This window comes from Lupinus angustifolius, unplaced genomic scaffold, assembly GCF_001865875.1.
Source record: "Lupinus angustifolius cultivar Tanjil unplaced genomic scaffold, LupAngTanjil_v1.0 Scaffold_267_3, whole genome shotgun sequence".
Classification (NCBI taxonomy): Eukaryota; Viridiplantae; Streptophyta; class Magnoliopsida; order Fabales; family Fabaceae; genus Lupinus; species Lupinus angustifolius.
In genome coordinates, this window is record NW_017727464.1 from 14,653 (window position 1) to 34,259 (window position 19,607).

The 19,607-nt window shown below is 31.1% G+C and overlaps 1 protein-coding gene across 1 annotated transcript; it reads left to right on the forward strand.

Annotated features, from left to right (window-relative positions):
* Positions 1 to 11,843: 11,843 nt before the first annotated feature.
* On the forward strand, positions 11,844 to 18,896 carry LOC109340841 (agamous-like MADS-box protein AGL6). The gene is made up of 8 exons (XM_019578596.1): positions 11,844 to 12,245; positions 15,161 to 15,236; positions 15,674 to 15,735; positions 15,932 to 16,031; positions 17,575 to 17,616; positions 17,786 to 17,827; positions 17,983 to 18,122; positions 18,630 to 18,896. Exons 1-8 carry the CDS (start codon positions 12,064 to 12,066, stop codon positions 18,721 to 18,723), a joined length of 738 nt encoding a protein of 245 aa, XP_019434141.1. The 5' UTR covers positions 11,844 to 12,063; the 3' UTR covers positions 18,724 to 18,896.
* The last annotated feature ends 711 nt before the right edge of the window (positions 18,897 to 19,607 follow it).

Consider the following 19,607-nt stretch of genomic DNA (forward strand, 5'->3'; position numbering starts at 1 on the left):
TATCAATTAAAAATGTTAATTGAAATTATAATAAAATATGTGATTTAAAATTATAATTTTTATTTTTAATTAATAAGAAAATAACATTTTTCTTTTTCATTTCTTTATTGTAGGGACATTTTTGTCATTTGAATATAATATTACCTCTCTTCTCATTTTCTATATAACCAAACAAAAGAGAAAAAAATAAAATATTTATTTCCATTCATTTTCTCTCATTCTTCTCTTATATAAAACATTACTAAAATCTATTATATTTCTCCTCTTATATAAAACATTACTAAAATCTATTATATTTCTCCTCTTTCTCTTTCTCACCTCTTTCTTACTCTCTTCTTATTTTCTCTTGTGTAACTAAATAAAGCCTTAATGTGTTTCTATTCTTTCTTGTAGATGGAGTTGAGTTAGAAGTGGGCAGCAATATATCATAATGATTTTGTTCCATCTAGTTGCATGCAATAGTTTGGTGAGTAGAATAGAGCTATTTTGTTGGCATATCCTATCTTGCTCACCTCTGTATTTCCAATCCTGTATAGAGAGTTGAGTTAGAACTAAGTAAGATTTAATTTATACCCTCATACATGAATATCATTGTCACCATCACCACCATATTACTACTGTTACTATCATCACCATATCAATATTATCGTTGATTGATATGCATCAAATACTAGACACGATAAGAGTTTATCATGTTTATATCTTATGATGTTCTTATCATGCCTTCTCACTGTCCTACAGTGGGTGTGAATATACATGGGGCAAAAAAGTGTGTGGCTGAAGATGAAGGTTTGGTTCAGTTTGCAAGAGTATTGCAATAAGTTATTGGAGTAATGGAAGAGAAACAGGGTTATATGATTTGTACGTTTTTATTAGATGAAAAAATCTTATTGATTGTATAGGAAGGGGAACAAAGGATTTGGTATAGAAGATTTGTGTTTGGTAATATTGATGCCAAAAACCCAGTTATTAGTTGGGATTTGTGGTGATTTTTGACCAAATGAATTTTGAATTATTAATTCAAATCCGATGAATCCATATCTGTTAGTGAGCGTTAAATAGACAGAAATCCAAAAGTATAGAATCCAAATCACTTCCTGGTGGAGAAGATAAGCAATTATTTATGACATGTAAATGCTAATTGGTTACCTTCAATCAAGTATATTCTGAAGCACGGATTTATCAAACACTCTCACATGTCGGTATCTAACACGTATCCGACATAGATATGTTCATATTTGCGAAGGATACATATCTATAGAGTATCCAAAAATTAAAAAAATAAAATAAAATAAAATAAATAAATATTAAGACACGTATCCGATTCATTTTCAATAAAATATAGGATATATGGATTCGTTTTCTGGAAAATATAGGATATATAGATTCATTTTCAATAAAATAGGTTAAGATAAATTCGTTTTCATTAAAATAGGATAAGATAGATTTGTTATGCAGAGCAATGATTTTAAATTTCCATTATATTTTTTACTTTAGATATTTTGATTTACACTTATAATTTTATCATATCTTATATGCTTTTATTATTTTATACGCGTATCCATGAACGTATCGTATCCTGTATTTTAGAAAAAATACGTGTCGACGTATCAAATACATATCGTATCTGACACACGTATCAGTATTCATGCTCCATATACTATATGCACCATTTTCCCAATCACAAATATATCACTTTTCAGTTTTCACATTTATTGATCCTTTTCATACAATCATACATGCATTCAAAATCAATACCCCCTTCTACCCAAATGTATCTACCTGCACTACCACTCTTTATATGCGGGGTGAAAGGTAAAACCAACTGCAACAATGTGATAAAAATTTCACATTTAATGAACCCTTTACCTATTGAGGGTGCCATAAATAATGAAAAAAAATCATCTCCAGTACGAGTACAACCGCAAGTTCTTAGTTTCCCTTTTATACTTAAAAGTAAAAGTGTATCACATTATATTTAAGGATCAAATGTCATATGGTTTTATGTTTTTCTTTGATTTGTATATATTTTCCTCTCTAATATTGGAGATGATATTGACTCGATAATAAATGTATCCATTAGGTGAACTTAGAAGAAGTCAAATATGCACGACAAGGTGATTCTAAAGTATAGAGGCAAAAGGAAGTGGCCTTAAATATGATTGAAATTCATGAGAAGTCACAACACACACATCATATATACGAATGGTATTGTCAATTCATGGATAGGGCTATATGTGTGTAGCAATATGACCCATATGTTTTTGCAACCAAATAAACATCTTACAAATTGCCTTCAATTCCATGTTTTGAAGGTTTGGTGGGGTTGAAGTGATTATCATCAATGAATCCAACATATTCTCTTGTCTATGTCTAAAAAAAGACCTAATCTCCACTCGTTTTGTTTGATATGTGTTAAGTAACATATTATTTACAATTTTAGCCAAAATAAAATACTACTGTTTGGAAAGTAAGATCCTTTAGTTTCTAGGATGTATTTGTTTTATGCTTATTATCTCTAGCTGTACTTAACCTACCCCCTCTTTGATTATCCTATTATGCTTGAACAACATCATTTCCACATATATCTACACGTTCTTTTACTTTTATGTTTGTCTAATGAGTTTTTAGGATAAATTTAATATTGATACAAGTATAAAATATTTTTTTTTTTACATTTGTTAGTGCTTAACAAGTTCACAAAATTCATTTGTTAATTATTACTGAATCTTAAATAAAAGTAAGTAATATACATGTTTAAAAAATATATATTAACTTTACATAAATATTAAATCTTTTCGAATATGTTATTAATTTTTTTATGGCTATGATTATTATAAATAATTCTTTTAAGTTTTGTCTTAAAAAAGGTCGGAATCCTCTCTAGTATTTGATAAACATAGCAAGATGTAAGAAAAAAGTGTTAATAACTATGAATTTAAGTTTTTTAATAAAAAATTAAAAATATTCATCGTCTTATATTTGAATTATACTTTTTTAATATTTTCATAAATCTTATATATTTTATTTGTATAATACACTCAACAATATATACTGGATATTACACATTGCATGTGTCCCAAAAATTACATTTCTATTATCATTTATACTCTCTGGTCTAGCTGTTAGTCTACAAATGTGGTAAACTAGCTAATTACTCTCTAGTTATCACTATATATTGATCCCAAGAGAGATTGATGGATGATGGTCATGTCCATGAATAATTACTTCGTGTTCTAAAGACCCGGCCGAAAAATAGATGTGGTTCAAATAGATCTATTTGTGTTCAAATATATATTTTTATGATTAGGCTTAAATACTTGATACACTGTTCTTGAACCTTTTTAAAAATACATTAAACAATAAGAAGAGCCTAAGTGCATGCATCTACATCAACATTAATCTTTGTTATCAATGCAACCTTTGATCAATGTAGATCAATGAACTTAAGGAATATTTACTCAGATCCCTTTTCTGATAATCAAATGGTGTGAGATGAATGGAAAGAAGATGGAGAGGCGTGTTTCTTCAAAGACCATAATAATAACAACTTCACTTCTTTTAATGCAGGTACTTGTCTTCATATACACATTATTGAAATCAGGATCTTGTGGTTTGATCAGTTCTATGGATAACTTCAAATAAGCCTTGTGGAAACATCTACTAACAGTTTCATATGAGTATTGAAATCTTTCTTGTATAATTCTATTTCCTACTCGACGTCCAACAATAAGAATAAACATGCTAACCATTTTAAACACCCCCATATTTGTAGTATGACTTAATGGTTCTCCTTGTTCTTAATTTGACTCTCATCAAATGATATTTCATTAACAATCTTGAATTTTGCCTTAGCTTTCCTCCACCTGGTTGAAGTCAAGCTACAACAGTTTGTTCCCTTAAATTTGTTTGCTCTATAGCACAGTCAATTAAAAGCTCAACATTGCTATCTTCTCATTTTGCTGATTTTCTTTCTCCTTCATTAGAAGGATGATTGATTGGAGGCTTATTTTTCTCTTGAACATTTTTTATCCTATCTTTTCATCCAATCAAAATTAAAACTTGTTAAAACTTAGACAACTATATACTTCAAGACACTAATCAACTCATATTAAAAAGATGGAAATTAAAGGAATTTGCGGAAAATAAGTTATGGATCCCTCGCCCAAGCGAGAGGGTCGCCCAAGCCCAAGTCCGCCTCTCGCGTGAGCGAGAGGCTGGCGCTCAACCGAAAATTCCAATATTGAAGGCCAAAATCTATGTGCGTTTATCGCCCAGGTGACACTTGTCATCCATGCGAGGCACATCTACTTAAAACAGTTGTCTTGCTCGCTCAAGCGAAAATCTCTAACTTGAGCGAGAGTCTGAAATGCTGAGAAAATTAAAATGGAAAGTCTTCAAGGATATGCTCTAAGAACCCTTACATTCTTGGCTTGTATAGAATTTTTAAATAAAAGCAATATGTTACTCAATCCTCGATCCAGAAACAAAGCAAAGAAACATTGAGAAATAAAGAAGCAATGAGAAAATGAAATATGATGGGAGAAATAAAGAAACACTGGAGATGCAAGGATTCCATAAATAAAGAAAGTGAAAAATTAAGAAACAATGAGAAATAGAGAAAGAAAAAAAAAATATCACAAAACAACAAGAGTAAAGAAATAAAGAAAGTGAAATAATACCTGATAATGATTCTGCTATGGAGATGCAAGAATGAGGAGTTGGATCAAGGTGAGTGAGATTTTTGTTTCATAAGGGAGTAGAGAGGGAGGAAAATGAGTTGTAGGGAGTTATAGAGAGTTATGGAGGTAGGTGGTGATAGAGAATGAGGAAATGGAGAGTTATGAGTAATAGAGTTTGGTGGTGATAAAAAGATGGAGGAAAAGGAGAGTTATGGAGGTTGGGGTGATGTTGCGAAGAATTATGATATTTGATGGAAGAATAAAAAGGATGAGAGAGATAAAATTATGATGAGGTCAAATGAGAAGTGAAAATTTTGGAAAAAAATAAGCCACAAAAAATAAATCAGTCCATGATTTTGAAGCTTATATTTTTTCCTTTTTTTTAGAAAACAAAAAGTTGAGTTTATAATTTCATTTGGTTGTCAAACATACACAGTTTATATTTTCAACTTATTTTTCAAAAAATAAGCAGAAGCTACCAAGTATAAGCAGAACCAAACATGAGCTTAAATGTTAGGGGTGGATTCTTTATAATGGTTTTGGACTGGGCTGTGAGAAAAGTTGGGGACAAAAAAAATACTAGATTTTGAAAAGAGAGTTGGTTAGGGGATGAAAACCTTATGAGCAATCTAGGGATGCCCTCATAAGCGATCTAGGGAGATGATCAGATGGGGAATGTGAGATGATCTTATTGTGGAGAAGACGACCTTTCACTTGGGAGCTTGAGCTAATCGACAATCTTATGCACGATATTAAAAAAGACACATTACATCGTCATATATCAAATTCGTTAGTGTGGTCACACGATAAATCAAACATTAATTCAGTAAAATCAACATGAAAGTTTCTTGTTAAAGAGGTACTTCAACATGCCTACTTGTCTTAAATCTGTTACTCAAAGGCGTTATTGAAGGTCAAAACACTTATGTGGAGATTGTTTTCGGACATATTACCAACCATAGAAGCATTACTTAGAAGGATAGTCATACTACCACATGGAGGAGGACTTTTATGCACCTTCTGTAATGAGCAATCATAATCTTCTCATCACATTTTCTCTTCTTGCAAGTTCATTTATCTAGTTTGGCAACTCATATACAATTTGATGGATTTTCACATCACACTACCTCTCAACCCTTCAAGCCATTTCATCATCTACATGAGCATGCCAATCAACATGAAATATCGGAAGCTTTGGAGTATTGTAAGGGTAGCAATAATGTGGTGACTTTGGCTAGCTAAAAACGATACTATCTTCATCTCAACTTAGACAACTACTTCACAAGTTGTAGAAGCAACAAGTGTGAAATCTTGGCTCTAGATTAATGACAAAAACAACAAACCTACAATGACATACTCTAATTGGGTTGCGAATCCACATGATTGTTTTATAAAATTATTTTAAACCATATATTCTTCTAAGACACATCATTTTTTCCAGCACTTTAGTCTTGTAATTTTATATCTTTGGTATTATTCTATTAAAAAAATTGTTATTTCTTTGATCAATTATTTTAATATCCATTTAGGAAAATTATTTATTTAATTAAATTATATTCTCTAATTTAATTATCAAATAAAAAATATTTTTTAAGAAAGATTAACATACATATTAGTATGACTCCATACATTAGTGACAATGACTCGAATCAATTTGATATTCCTTTCAAAATTTTACTCGTTATTTAGCTTGATAAAATTGTTTTATAATTCAAATGAGTTGAACTTAAGTCAAAAATTGAGTTCATTAAATAAATGAGTCTATATATATATATATATATAACCATTAAATATATATATATATATGTATATATATATTAAATAATCACTATTTGAGTTGACGAACTAAATCAATTAAGTTAATAAGTTGAACTAAATAGTTCTCGAACTCCTAATGAACTTAACAAATTAAGGGCGATGAATTAAATTGAATAGTTCACAAATTCAAATCGACTCGAGTTCGAACTAAGAAAAAAAGCTCATATCAAATTCGATTCAAGTTTCAAGCTTAATCAATTTTTATTAAGCTGAATCCAAATTAGAATGAACTCATTTTCATTGGTATAGGCTAACAAGGAATAGACCTATACTTGTAGCCGCTTAACCCATCAACCCAACCAAGTGTTTAATAAACATAAAAGAACTAAACCACCACTAACCTATTCTATCTCCCATGTTTAGATTTTTACACAAATTACAAATATCTCACCATATAAAATATTCTAATATTTTGTGTGCTAAATAGAAGCTGCCTACAAACACATGATCGCAATAATCAAGAAAAATATGGCAGGGTTTGGTCTTTTTTCTCTTCCAATGGACTCATATATGGTTTATTTGTCGATATTCATAATTTGAAGGGACAAATAATAAAACGTGTGAAACGATATGAATTTTTCCTTGTTTGCTACGTACATATGAAAGATGAGGAATTAATGGAAGAACTTATGATATGAGACCCGTGAATTTCTATCCATACTCAATGTTGAATAATATGACAACATGTATAGATTTTAAACTTTTATACTTTTTATTTGATATTTTCTTTTTCGATAAATGCATATTCCTCTTTATTGTATTCCTCTTTGTCAAATAAAAGAATCAAAGCATATTCCTTCTTTTCTATTAAATGCATAATACCAAAGAATGGAAGTATTCCTTTATTTTCCTCTTTATTGTTTTTAATATTCCTTTGTCCTCGGTACTGAATGTGTCTTTTTTCTCTATGATACTAAAAACCCTGTCATACGACACGTATAAATTTACCCATATCGATACTTTTCAAGAGTATTCTGTAAAATAATATTTTTTTCTTTTCTGTACCTCAATATTTTGTGTGTGCCTTTTTGTGGTAAAATTTGAATAAAATAATTATTTTTCAAGATATTGATCAAATGTACAAATAATAGCCAAAGGCTTGTGGATAATACCAAACTAATGTAATACCTACATGAGAAATAGATATTTAAAAATTAATGTTTCAATTGGCAAAGTCTCTGTGTCCATAGCAATTAGAGATATGACCACTTTCCTAATGCATAGATATAATATAAATTTATAAAAGAATAAAAGTGAATTTATACCATGTACTTCTTTGTCTTAATAAAATATATATGACCACTTATCAAAAAACAATCATGTACAGCTTAACTTATTTGGTCGATTAAAGGCTTTTAAAAGATATGACCACTTTCCTTTGAACAGCTTAGTTGATTAAAGGATATAAAATATACATTGAGTTTCTTACTTCACTTTTTAAAATGTGTGTTTTAACCACATCTGTTGGAAAAAATGTTAACCTATAAAAAAACATTAGAGCTTATCCAGAACTAAGAGCATGGATACCCTAAGCTAAACAAATTTTAACGATGATGCTAACATGTATAGTTTTTTTTTTTAAGTTGGAATTAAACCAATCATGTACAAGAGTTTTGTTGGAAAAGACCACGATTGAAAAATCTCTAACTTTCGAAGTGTTTTATTGTTATCGAAATATGAGAAAAGTGAAAAGTCACAAGTAAGACATTATGTATTGAACCAAAACCTTAACACATGACGACAACCTCAAAGGGGCTGCATTAGAATTAAGATCGTTTTAGCTTGAAGTCTTGAGTTTTTTAAGTTGTAATTTGATTTTGGTGAATTATGGGGAATTTAGGGTTGTTTTGGTGAGAGAAATGGAAAATATTAGAAGGGGGAAGTGTCACAAGTAAGAATATTTAATAAGCTAGTGTTATTCACCACAAGCTAGAAAGCTTGATAAGAATTCATTAATGGTGGCCACAGCCAACAATAGAGGTTTTTAGGAGACCATGGTGCATAACTGAAACCTTGTTGGTGAAACCATCATGACTAGTCTTCTTTTCATATTGTCATGGTCTCCCCAACAACATGTGGCTAGCCTCCATAAGGGCCACATCACATAAAACCTCATCATTGTACTGCCCTATGGAGAAGGGTACCATGACTTGTCTATCCACAACCAACTTTCCCACACCACTTAACAATTGAAGTTGGTAAGGAGTGGGGTGTGATTTAGTTTCAAGGTCTAGTTTTGACACTAGCCTTTGACTAACCACGTTTGTGCAGCTACCACCATCAATGATCAAGGTGCACACCTTGCCTTGGACCAAGCATCTCGAGTGAAACAAGTTGAACTTTTGGCCCTCCTCGTGCCTTTTGACTTGGCTGCCCACTTCATCATCAAAGTCTCACCTTCAAGCATGAAAACATCATCTTCACTAGATGGTTCAGATTGGGACCCAATGACACGATTAGTGATCACCATTGTCCTTTTTGTAGGACATTGTGAGGCAATGTGACCATGACCAAGGCACTTGAAACACTTCACGTTTCTAGTCCTTCCATTAGCATCCACGGCTGGTTGGTTGGTTTTGTGGCTTCCCACGGCCTCCTTGGCCTTATGGCTCTCCCCTTTCTGCTCATCCTTCCAAGAGTGGTACCTTAAAGTACTAGAGGAGTACTTAGACTTCTTCCTCTTAATTTGCTGCTATAATTTAATGGCTTTCTGAACTAAGTCATCTAGTTCTACATAGAGTTGCAATTCCACCACATCCTGGATTTCTGGATTCAATCTATGAAGAAACCTAGCCATTGTTGCTTCACGGTCCTCATTGAGGTTGGACCTAAGCAAGGCTAAATCCATGGCCTTGAAATATTCATCCACTATTTAGGATCCTTGAGTGAGTCTTTATAGCTTGTTGTTCACATCTCTCTAGTAAGAACGAGGTACAAACCTCCTCCTTATTGCTCTCTTCATTTCGATCCATGTGTCAATAGCTACATCTCACTCTATCATTTTGGTGTTGAACCCACCAATTCATAGCATACTCTTAAAATTCAAGGGCTGCCACCTTGACTTTCTTTGCCTCCGAATAATTATGACAATTGAAGACTTGTTCCATCTTCAACTCCCATGCCAAATAAGCTTCAGGATCACTGATCCCCAAAAAGCTAGGGACTTTGATCTTAACATCATCCATATCTCTTCTAGACTCACGATTTGGACTACCACTTGCACCATCTCTATGTCTCCTTTGCCCACGGGTTGGGCTAACATGACCACAGCTAGGGCTGCCATGATCTCCATGCCTCCTTCTGTGGCCACAGTTTGGTTCATCATGTCCATGGCTTCCATGTCTCCTTTTACTATCATAGGCACTTGAGGAATTATGCATATCATCATGCCTTCATGTCTCGGCCTCTCCTCTCTTCTAGGCCTCCTTCTTCTTCTTTCATGGCCATTGGGGTTGTCATGTCTCTCATCCAACCTCCTATTATAATGATTCCTCAACTCCTCCAATTATTGTTGAAGAGTTTGGAATTGGGCATTCATCATGTTTTGGAGTCTCACGGTCATAAAGTCTGACCTTGGTGAGATTGTAGGGGTCCTCTCTAGACTTGAGACTCTTCAAGCTAAATGTAGCTCTAATACCACATGATGACAACCTCAAGGGGGTTGCCATATAATTAGGATCATTTTAGCTTGAATTCTTGAGCTTTTTAAGTTGTAATTCGATTATGGTGAATTATGGGGAATTTATGGTTGTTTTGGTGAGAGAAATGGAAAATATTAGAAGGGGAAAGTGCCACAAGAAAGAATGTTTGATAAACTAGTGTTATTCATCACAAGCTATGAAGCTTGATAAGAATTTATCAATGGTGATCATCACAACCAACAATGGAGGTTTTTAGGAGAATTCTCTCAACTATAATAAACACAAGGTTTTCTCAAAATTAAACTTGCTTTACACAAGGTTTTCTCAAAATTAAACTTGATTTACACAAGGTTTTCTCAAAATTAAACTTGCTTTATTAACGAACAAGTCAAAGCTATAAATAGACAATCTACATTGACTGAAATAAACTAAAGATAAGTCTAAAGATAAAATCCTAATTAATCAAATCTGACATGCAAACGAAAATCCTAACTAATCCTAAGATAATATGAAGATAATGAAATTTAAAATCCTAAATTATCAAATTGATAAGATCTAATCCAATCTGGTTGGTTTGTTAAAAATATAATGTTTGGCTAAGTTGTTGGTGAAAACAAATCTATCTTTACTTGAATCATTGATTGTAGTTGCCCAACCTCTTAACTTTATCTCCTTTGATTTAATCAATTTAGTCCTAAGTCTACATGAGAATGAATTCTCATTTATTCATAACAATGAAAATAACCTAAGTTTAAAATAGATCATAAGAACATAAATGTCCTTCCTTCATGTAATTTTTAGGATCAATTGAGTCTTTTATGACCTTTAAGGTTGCCGATTTGGCTTTAGCCCTAGTTATAAGACCTTCATAACTTTTCTTATCCCTGGAATCAAAAGTTGTAGGATTTACATCAACACATTAATTTTATAAGTTTTTTCACTTATAAATTATTTTTCTTTAAATCATATATTGAATGTCAAACTTCATTAAAAAACAAACTCAACAATTTTCCACCTACAAAAGGGAAAATATTATGCCCCTATGCTGAGTGCTAACTTTCAGCTTTCTCTTCATCCACGCCAAACTAAAATGTGCACACTCATGTCTAAGGAGGAAGGACATTGATATCTTTGGTTGAAAGTTACTTAAACCTGACAAATCACATAACAATGATTATCATCATATTCCAATAATTTTTCCTCTACAAATTCTTAGTCAACTTGCAAAGCTTTCATCATCAATAAGTTAATCACTTTTGGCTAAACCGTCTCAGCAGCTAGTGGTTAGTATATTGCCACAAATACTTGTATGATTCTATCTGATATGGACCATTCTTTCACATGGGGGCGTGCAGTGTAACCACTGTGGCGCGTGATGTGAATGTGGAACTTCTTTACCCTAATTATAATTATACACCAAGAGAGAGAAAAAGAGAGGTATGAAATAGAAATAAAAAATGTATAATATACGAGTTTTACATATTATTATTATATTATTAATTATTTATTTATATTTAATTATCATTAATTATTTAAATAAAATATATAAAAGAATTTTATATAAATCTTTACAAAAATGATGCATAGATATTTGAGTCTAATTAAATTGGAAAAAAGAGAATGTGATAAAAAATAAGAATAATCTGAGGTTTCCATTTTTTGTAAAAGAAGATCAAGTGTGTCCCTTTTTTCTGTGTTCATTGTCTATTTCTATATAGCACACTAACTTCTACTTCTCTGAAACAACCCCATTTTATATCTCACAACAACTTTGCATTCTAGTTTCTCTCTCTTTCCCTACCCTTTTTTATTTTCTATATTACACAAAATTCTACTTTCTCTTCCATCATTCAGTATAGAAGAATTGTAACAAAATATAAAATATAAACACTTTGAGTTATTGTTTCGAGAAAAAGAGAGAAATGGGTAGAGGGAGAGTTGAGTTGAAGAGAATAGAGAACAAAATCAATCGCCAGGTTACTTTCTCAAAAAGAAGAAACGGTTTGCTCAAGAAAGCATATGAGCTCTCAGTTCTTTGTGATGCTGAGGTTGCACTCATCATTTTCTCTAGCAGAGGGAAACTTTGTGAATTTGGAAATGCTGGGTATATAAATCTATATCTAACACTTTTTCTTTCTCACTTTGATTTGCATGAAGAAGAAAATTAACATGAATTTGCAGCACTTATGTGTCTGTGTGTTATTTTTGCCAAATATTTTATATTTTTGAAGTTTCATCATGTCCATTTTTGTAAGGTGCAAATCCCAATAGACATAAAGAATCCTTTGGATTTTGGGTTTTCTGATACATATATACACATATTTTGATAATATTAATATATATTTCAGATACCGTTTTGTATTATCTGAGCAACATGCTTTCTTCTTTGCCTCAGTTTCTTTCACCAAAATGGTCACTTGGTTTCTGCTTCAACCTTTTATTTTTGCTGTGACTGTATTTGATGCTTTTAAGATTTAACAACACATAACTTTGATAACATTTTCTACCCGGTTAGATCTTTTTTATCTTCCACTTTCTATCACTTACCATTCATGGTTTTTTCTTCTTCTCTAACACATGCACGATGAACCTGACACTGTTTCTTCTTCTTCTCCTTCTCTCTCATAGTTGCTCCTTTTCTAGATCACTAGATCTTGTACCCTCTATGATTTTCTCTTTATTTTTCAATTGTGGGGTTCTATTTCATGTGTTAGTAGAGAAGAAGATAGAAATCACAAGCTAGTTTTGTTCCCAATCACAGATCAACACGTTTCAATGCCCTTTTAGTCCTTACCCAATATATATTTCTCTTCCTCTATTGAGGGTTAAAGGTTTCAGCTTTCATACTCTTACTGATGTAACAGTACAACCCCATTTCTTCTTTCTCTCAAATGAAGAAGAAACAAAACAGAAAAGGAAGAAAGCAATCATATGATATGAGTGAGTACTACTACTCATCAGTTATAATGGACATATATGTGGGAAAGGTAAAGTCCAAGGATGTTCACTCTCTTGTACCTGTGTGTAAGATCTAGGGATTTTCTCAACACCTTCCTCCAAATGGGTAAAATAAAAAAGCTTAAAGCCATAAACTTGAGCACTCCACAGTGGAGTTTCTTTACCTTGTCCATATCCCTTTTAGTCCTTTGATCTTTTGGTTCAATCATTGTTTCTTCTTTCTTTCATATAGTTCTCTAGTCAGCTAATCACCAAATATGAGTGTCCTAAAAACAATTGCAATCAGAGAGAGATATAAATGTTGTTTATCTTATTGTCTTGTATTACTCTTAGAGTTAGATAAATTTAGTGTTCTAAATTGTGCAAATGTGTGAAATTACCATTACAGAGACGCCTAAAACTGCAATATTATCAACAAGAATGCGGTTTAAAAACCGGATCAAGTGCTTCTCTTTCTCTCTTTATGGGCATCTCCTTTATTAGCCAGCACTTGGGGCTTTTTTCTGTCCTTAATTAGGTTTTTTCTTCTCATCATAGACATTTCCTCTTTCACTCTTCTTAATTTTCATCGTACTATTTAATTTGGTTCTGCAATTATTTTTATACCTTACTCTGCATGATGGTGATGAGGTTTTAAATACCAATACTAACTGGTTAAAAGTAAAAGATTAATAATTACTTTTTGCTTTTTCTTTTTCTTACTTGTTAAGTGCTAACCCTAATAGGGTATCTGGGTCCTAGTCAGGGTTGGACTTTAGGTACTACAAAAATGGGAAATGAAGGAAAAGGATAAAAAAGACCAAAGTTTCAATCTTATCTTCAGATTTATCTTAAAGTTGCAATATCAGCTGCGTGAAACTAAGGTCTGCAATAGCCAAATTTTCTGCAGCTTATGGTCAACGATAGGGATTGAGAAATTGTCCTATGTTATCATGTTTTGGACTGCATAATGCTATTTTTCTCTCTTATTCCTGCACTTAATTTTCTCCTAAAAATTGATTATTACCACATTGATCTATTCTTAGTCAGCTAAAGTTTTTTCACCATAATTTTCTTTTAAACTTTAATTATGCATCAATAATCTATCGTTTTCTTTTCTGGGAAAAGAAAATAGAACAATTCAATTTCTCAATTTGTTATCTCTTCTTAATTTCTAAATATATAAATTAGGTAATTGATGTATAATTGAGATGCATAAATAACATTTCTCAATGACATAATTCGATGCATTCTTTTTCCAGTGAGAAACTATTTTAAATATTTTTTCAGGAAACTTAATTTCATAACAGTTTTAGACTTTTATATGAAGACCATTTCTTGTCTTCAACTTTATGTATCATGGAAGTTTGAGCTACTCTAGTTATTACATAAATAATGCATGACTTAGGAAAGAAGTGTAATCATACATTTTAGTGTGGGCATAGTTTATTTGTTTTTCTTGTTTCTGAACATAAGGGGTCGGTATTTTCATCTAGTTGACAGTTATTTATTTTTAAGTAATGTTTTAAATTGTGGTTGTATTTGTAGTTGCTTGCAATCAAAAGGGCAATTATGTTTACTGAGTACAATTTAAAACAATGATATGTATTTACAAATTAATGCATTATATGATCACCGAATAATTTACAAGAGGAATGAAAGGACTAATTTGTGGAAAAGTTTATTACATTTTGAAAAATATTGGAAAAATGATTTATTACTGGGCACTATACTATCAATCATTTCCATGGATATTTAATATATAACATGTCTTGTTGAAATGATCTTATTTGTGTAATTTTTATAAAATCATTTTTGAGCATATGAATGTATTATGATTGAGCCAGTTTATGAAATAATTACGTTTTTTTGGAAATGTTGATATGAAATATTTGAAAGAATGAGCTGTTTATAAGTAGTTTTGCCACACAAAAAAATGTGTTTTGCGTACATCTACACTATTTTAATTCAATGAAGATAACAATAAATAGGTAAGTTATTGAGTAATATTCAGCATGCTAAGCTAGTTAATATTGTTTTAAGCTAATTATACTGACCGAATTTGTTTTAATTAATTTGCAGCATTACCAAGACTATTGAGCGATACCAACGTTGTTCTTTTACTCCTCAAGATGACCATGTAGAATGTGAAACTCAGGTACGTGTTTACAAATTCATTCCTGAAAATAAAGTATTCCTCAGAAATAAATGCACAAAGATTACCAACTCTCACAGTATAAATTAATTCTATGCCGTTATTAATATTATTATTATTATTATTATAATAATAAGCAAACATCAAAATAATAGTAGTAAAAGGGTGGTTAACCCATATACAAATGAATGCATTAAACAACTCTAATGCTAGATGGATGAAGGTTCATAATACAGAATAGTGTGTCAATATGCCATTGGACAAAATCAATTGAAGCATATAACCCACTTAAGAAGAGAACCAATATCAAGATGTAAACTTAGCTAAGTTATAATCAAAATGAAGTAAGCCTTTGTTAATGATAGGAATCATATGATATATGACATTATACAACAGCAGCTAGTTTGATTTTATTTTTGAATCTTCTATTTTGGCAATAGAGCTGGTACCAAGAGGTGTCAAAGCTGAAAGCAAAGTATGAGTCTCTTCAAAGGACTCAGAGGTAATTCATTTATACCCCTTCTAACCATAGATTGTACCTTCATATCTGAAGACAGTATTTTCTTGTTTTCATCTGTCACATGTTTGTGCATGTTAATCAATAATCACAAACAAAAAGGAGTTAATCCGGTTAATTATTGAGGTTATTAGAAACCATAATCATCACATGTAAAATTTACTAATGCATGTTATTTAAGGCATTTGCTTGGGGAGGATCTTGGACCGTTGAGCATAAAGGAGCTCCAGAATCTTGAGAAACAGCTTGAAGGAGCTTTAGCACAAGCTAGACAAAGGAAGGTATGCACACATCTTAAAGCTCTCTATAGTATTTATGTTTGGTTGTAAAACATGCCTAATATATCTAAAAATGATTGGTTCTAGTCTTTCTACTACAATTTAACTTGATAAAAATACTTATGAATGAGGGAATTTGAACTCATAAATCATATATTCATATTATTTGTAAAACATTTGAGAAGAAGAAATATATACACTGAAGTGTAAGAGATTTATACATTGTCAGTCTTTCATTCATCATTTATTTTTAATTATCATTGACTCTTCAAGAAATTTAATACAAAGAAATAGTGGATAATGTACTAATTATATATAAATCTGTATACTGATAATGTATAGATATTGCACTCAAAATATTTTGGTCATAGAATAAATGAGTAAAACAAAATCATGTTGTTTACTTGTCAATATAATGTAAAGCTATTTTTTCTTTTCTTTTCAAAACATTATTTTGATCTGTAATGTCAAAACATTTCAATAGAGAAAGGTAAATTTCAGAAAATAATATAAGCTGTATACTTGCTTCAAGTTAAAAAATTTCCCCATTGATTGTAATAGATTAATTACAATATGAAGTTTCCATCATCTTACCTTCTATAGTGTGAACTTGACACTAGAGGAAATCCAAGATTAATAGCTAGCAGTTCAACAAAATTTTCTTCGGTTTAGTTGCACTAAAAGATCAAGGCTATGTTTGGAACCTTCAAATTTAATTGTGCTTCATATTTAGGTCATGTCATGTGTTGAAATCATAGGCTATATATATATATATATATATATATATATTAATACATTTTTTATACTCATTATGTAGAGCCTCGTCCATTGGATGGTCTACTTTTATTTTCAAACATGTTTGTAAAATCAATTTTCAATAAAGTGTAATGGCTTTATAGTTTAATGTCCAAAATCTACTTCTCTATTCATCAAAACATAACTATAGGTATTCATCTACTACTTAATTTGACCATCATACCCTGGGAAAATTGAATAATGTTGTCTTAAATTTACCGAAAATTTAAAGGTTGATATGGTAATTATAAATCTAAAAACCATTTTGGTTAACAATATTCATTCTACTAAGGCAATTTTTAAAAAATAAAATAGTCCATGTTACTCCAATCTCACTTTAATCAAAAATCAAGGTTGTAAAATTAAATTATCAAAATCCATTTTACATGATTCAAGCACACACTAAAGGTTGAAACATATGAGAGACAATGACATTAAATCAATGAGAAGAAAACTTGGAATTTATGAATTGTCTAACAAACTCCTTGTCTGAACATTTAATTGTAATTTTTACATGGTTTTTGTAAGTCATGAAGAGTTGCTTTGATTTTTTTTATTTATTTTTGCGAGTGACATTTGTTAGAAAAGTCTATCATACATTTCGAAATAAATTAGTTCCTTAACAATAAAGTAAATGATATTATCGGTTATACCAAAAGAATTATTTGCAATATAAGATGTACCACCATTTGATCTTATCAAGAAATATTGATAGTGACAAACTAAACTTGAAATTTTATTTCAATTGCAGACACAAACTATGGTTGAACAAATGGAAGATCTTCGTAGGAAGGTAAGAAAATTTTACATAATATAATGGTTTTAATTGTAACTTTTTTATCTCTATTTTTTAGGTCAATTGTTGTCCAACAATCCATTTTTTAGGCCATTTATAGGTCAGTAATCATGTTTAGAACCTTAGTTTTCCCCTCTCAATTTTGATATTTCCATTCCTTTTGCAGGAACGCCATCTTGGAGATATGAATAATCAGCTTAGACTCAAGGTTTTGCAACATGACACCCAAATTATAGAATGCACATTCTAGTGCAGGAAACATAAATGTCTTGTTTTTATGAATATAATGTATTGTTATATAGATATCAACACATTAAATCTAATTTATTTAGTAAGTTTATTTCTTGGAATAAAAAATTTCAGCTTGAAGCAGAGGGATACAATCTTAAAGCTATGGAAAACATGTGGAGCTCTACTTCTGCTGTTGGAAATAGTAGCTTTCCCTTCCAGCTTTCTCAAACCAACCCTATGGATTGCCAACCAGAACCTTTCTTGCAAATAGGGTACATGAAATTTTCTTTTAGCATCATTGCATTTACACCTAAAGTAAATAGTGATTTTATACACACAAAAAGTTAATAGTAATTAGATGTATAAACATATATGTATGAATAACCGAATATGAAAAGGTTGTGAAGAAAAACTTTCCGGATAATATACCCTTCATAGGATCAAATTTGTGCTCTAGACTTTTAATGGTTAATATTTCTAATGTACCCTAAACATATATGTGTGAATAACTAAATATGAAAAGGATGTAAAGAAAATATTTCAAGATAATGTATCCTTCATAGGTTTAAAATTTAAGATCTAATTTGTTCAATAAACTTTTAGAGTCTGTTTGCAAATTTTATTTTGGAGTGAAAATAACGAAAATGAATGACTTTATAGTCATGAAATATAATTGTGAAGTGACTATAAAGTCTTTTTTTTCTTCCTCTCCATAGCTCAAGTCACAAACATACCTTTAATAGTCAAAATTTTTAATTTAACCTGTTTCTTTTGAGTAGGTACCAACAATATGTTCAAGCTGAGGCATCTAATGTTAATGTTCCAAAGAGCATGGCTTGTGAGACAAACTTCATGCAGGGATGGGTCCTTTGATTTACCCTATTGTCAATATGCTTTTTAGATTTGTATTTTCGCTGTTTTTAATTATCAGCATAAGATTTATCTTTGTGACCAACGTGTGAAGCTGCAGACTTCTATAACTTCTTCTGTAATTGGATAAATGGATAGACAATGGTTTCTACTATATCTAAATCAATGTTATTGTTTGAACTTAGAACTTTAGATTTTGTGCCTAGATGCGTGCACGTATTTGTCTTTCCACCTCTCCTATTTGTACAAAAAAATAAACTTATAGCATGTTTATTTAGAGGAATAGGTCCATTAAAGGGAGAGATTGATCAAGCTGCATTGGATGGATACGTAGGCTGGTGCTAGTATCAGATTTTGGGCCCATTTATACCATATGGAAGCAAATATGGGCTTTGGAAGTGGGTTACTTTTTGTGATTTGTATGATTGTGACAGAGAACCACTAGCCCCCTTCTTTGTTTTCATCATTCTTCTAGTAGTTTTCTGATGTACCAAAAAAGTCATCGTTCTATTTGAAGAATGTAGAGGTGCTATTGATGTCGAAATCAAATTTTAAAGTAAGAAAGGCAAGCTTGTCTGAGAATGTCATTCTTATCTAATAATATGAACACATCAAAAGTTATACTTTCTTACAATAAGGAAAAAAGGAAGTCTTATTTCTCCAAGAAGCAATTCTTAAAACTTTTTATCTCAAACTTTCAAAATACCCTTTTGTCACATTAACTTAATACTATTCCCTTGTCACCTTTCTCTATAGTTTTAAAGCCCCTCAATCTCACTTCATTTTAAAACCGTTAAGGCTCAAGATGGATTTGGGCATGACGTTAAGAACAACATAGACTTCTCTTAGTACAGGAGAGAGAGTTGTGTGAAAGAAAACACAAAATG

Coding starts and splice junctions, on each gene's coding strand:
- LOC109340841 (XM_019578596.1), top strand. CDS start 12,064: ATGGGTAGAGGGAGAGTTGAGTTGAAGAGAATAGAGAACAAAATCAAT. Junction 12,246..15,160: donor TGTGAATTTGGAAATGCTGG/GTATATAAATCT, acceptor ATTAATTTGCAG/CATTACCAAGACTATTGAGC. Junction 15,736..15,931: donor TCTCTTCAAAGGACTCAGAG/GTAATTCATTTA, acceptor ATGTTATTTAAG/GCATTTGCTTGGGGAGGATC.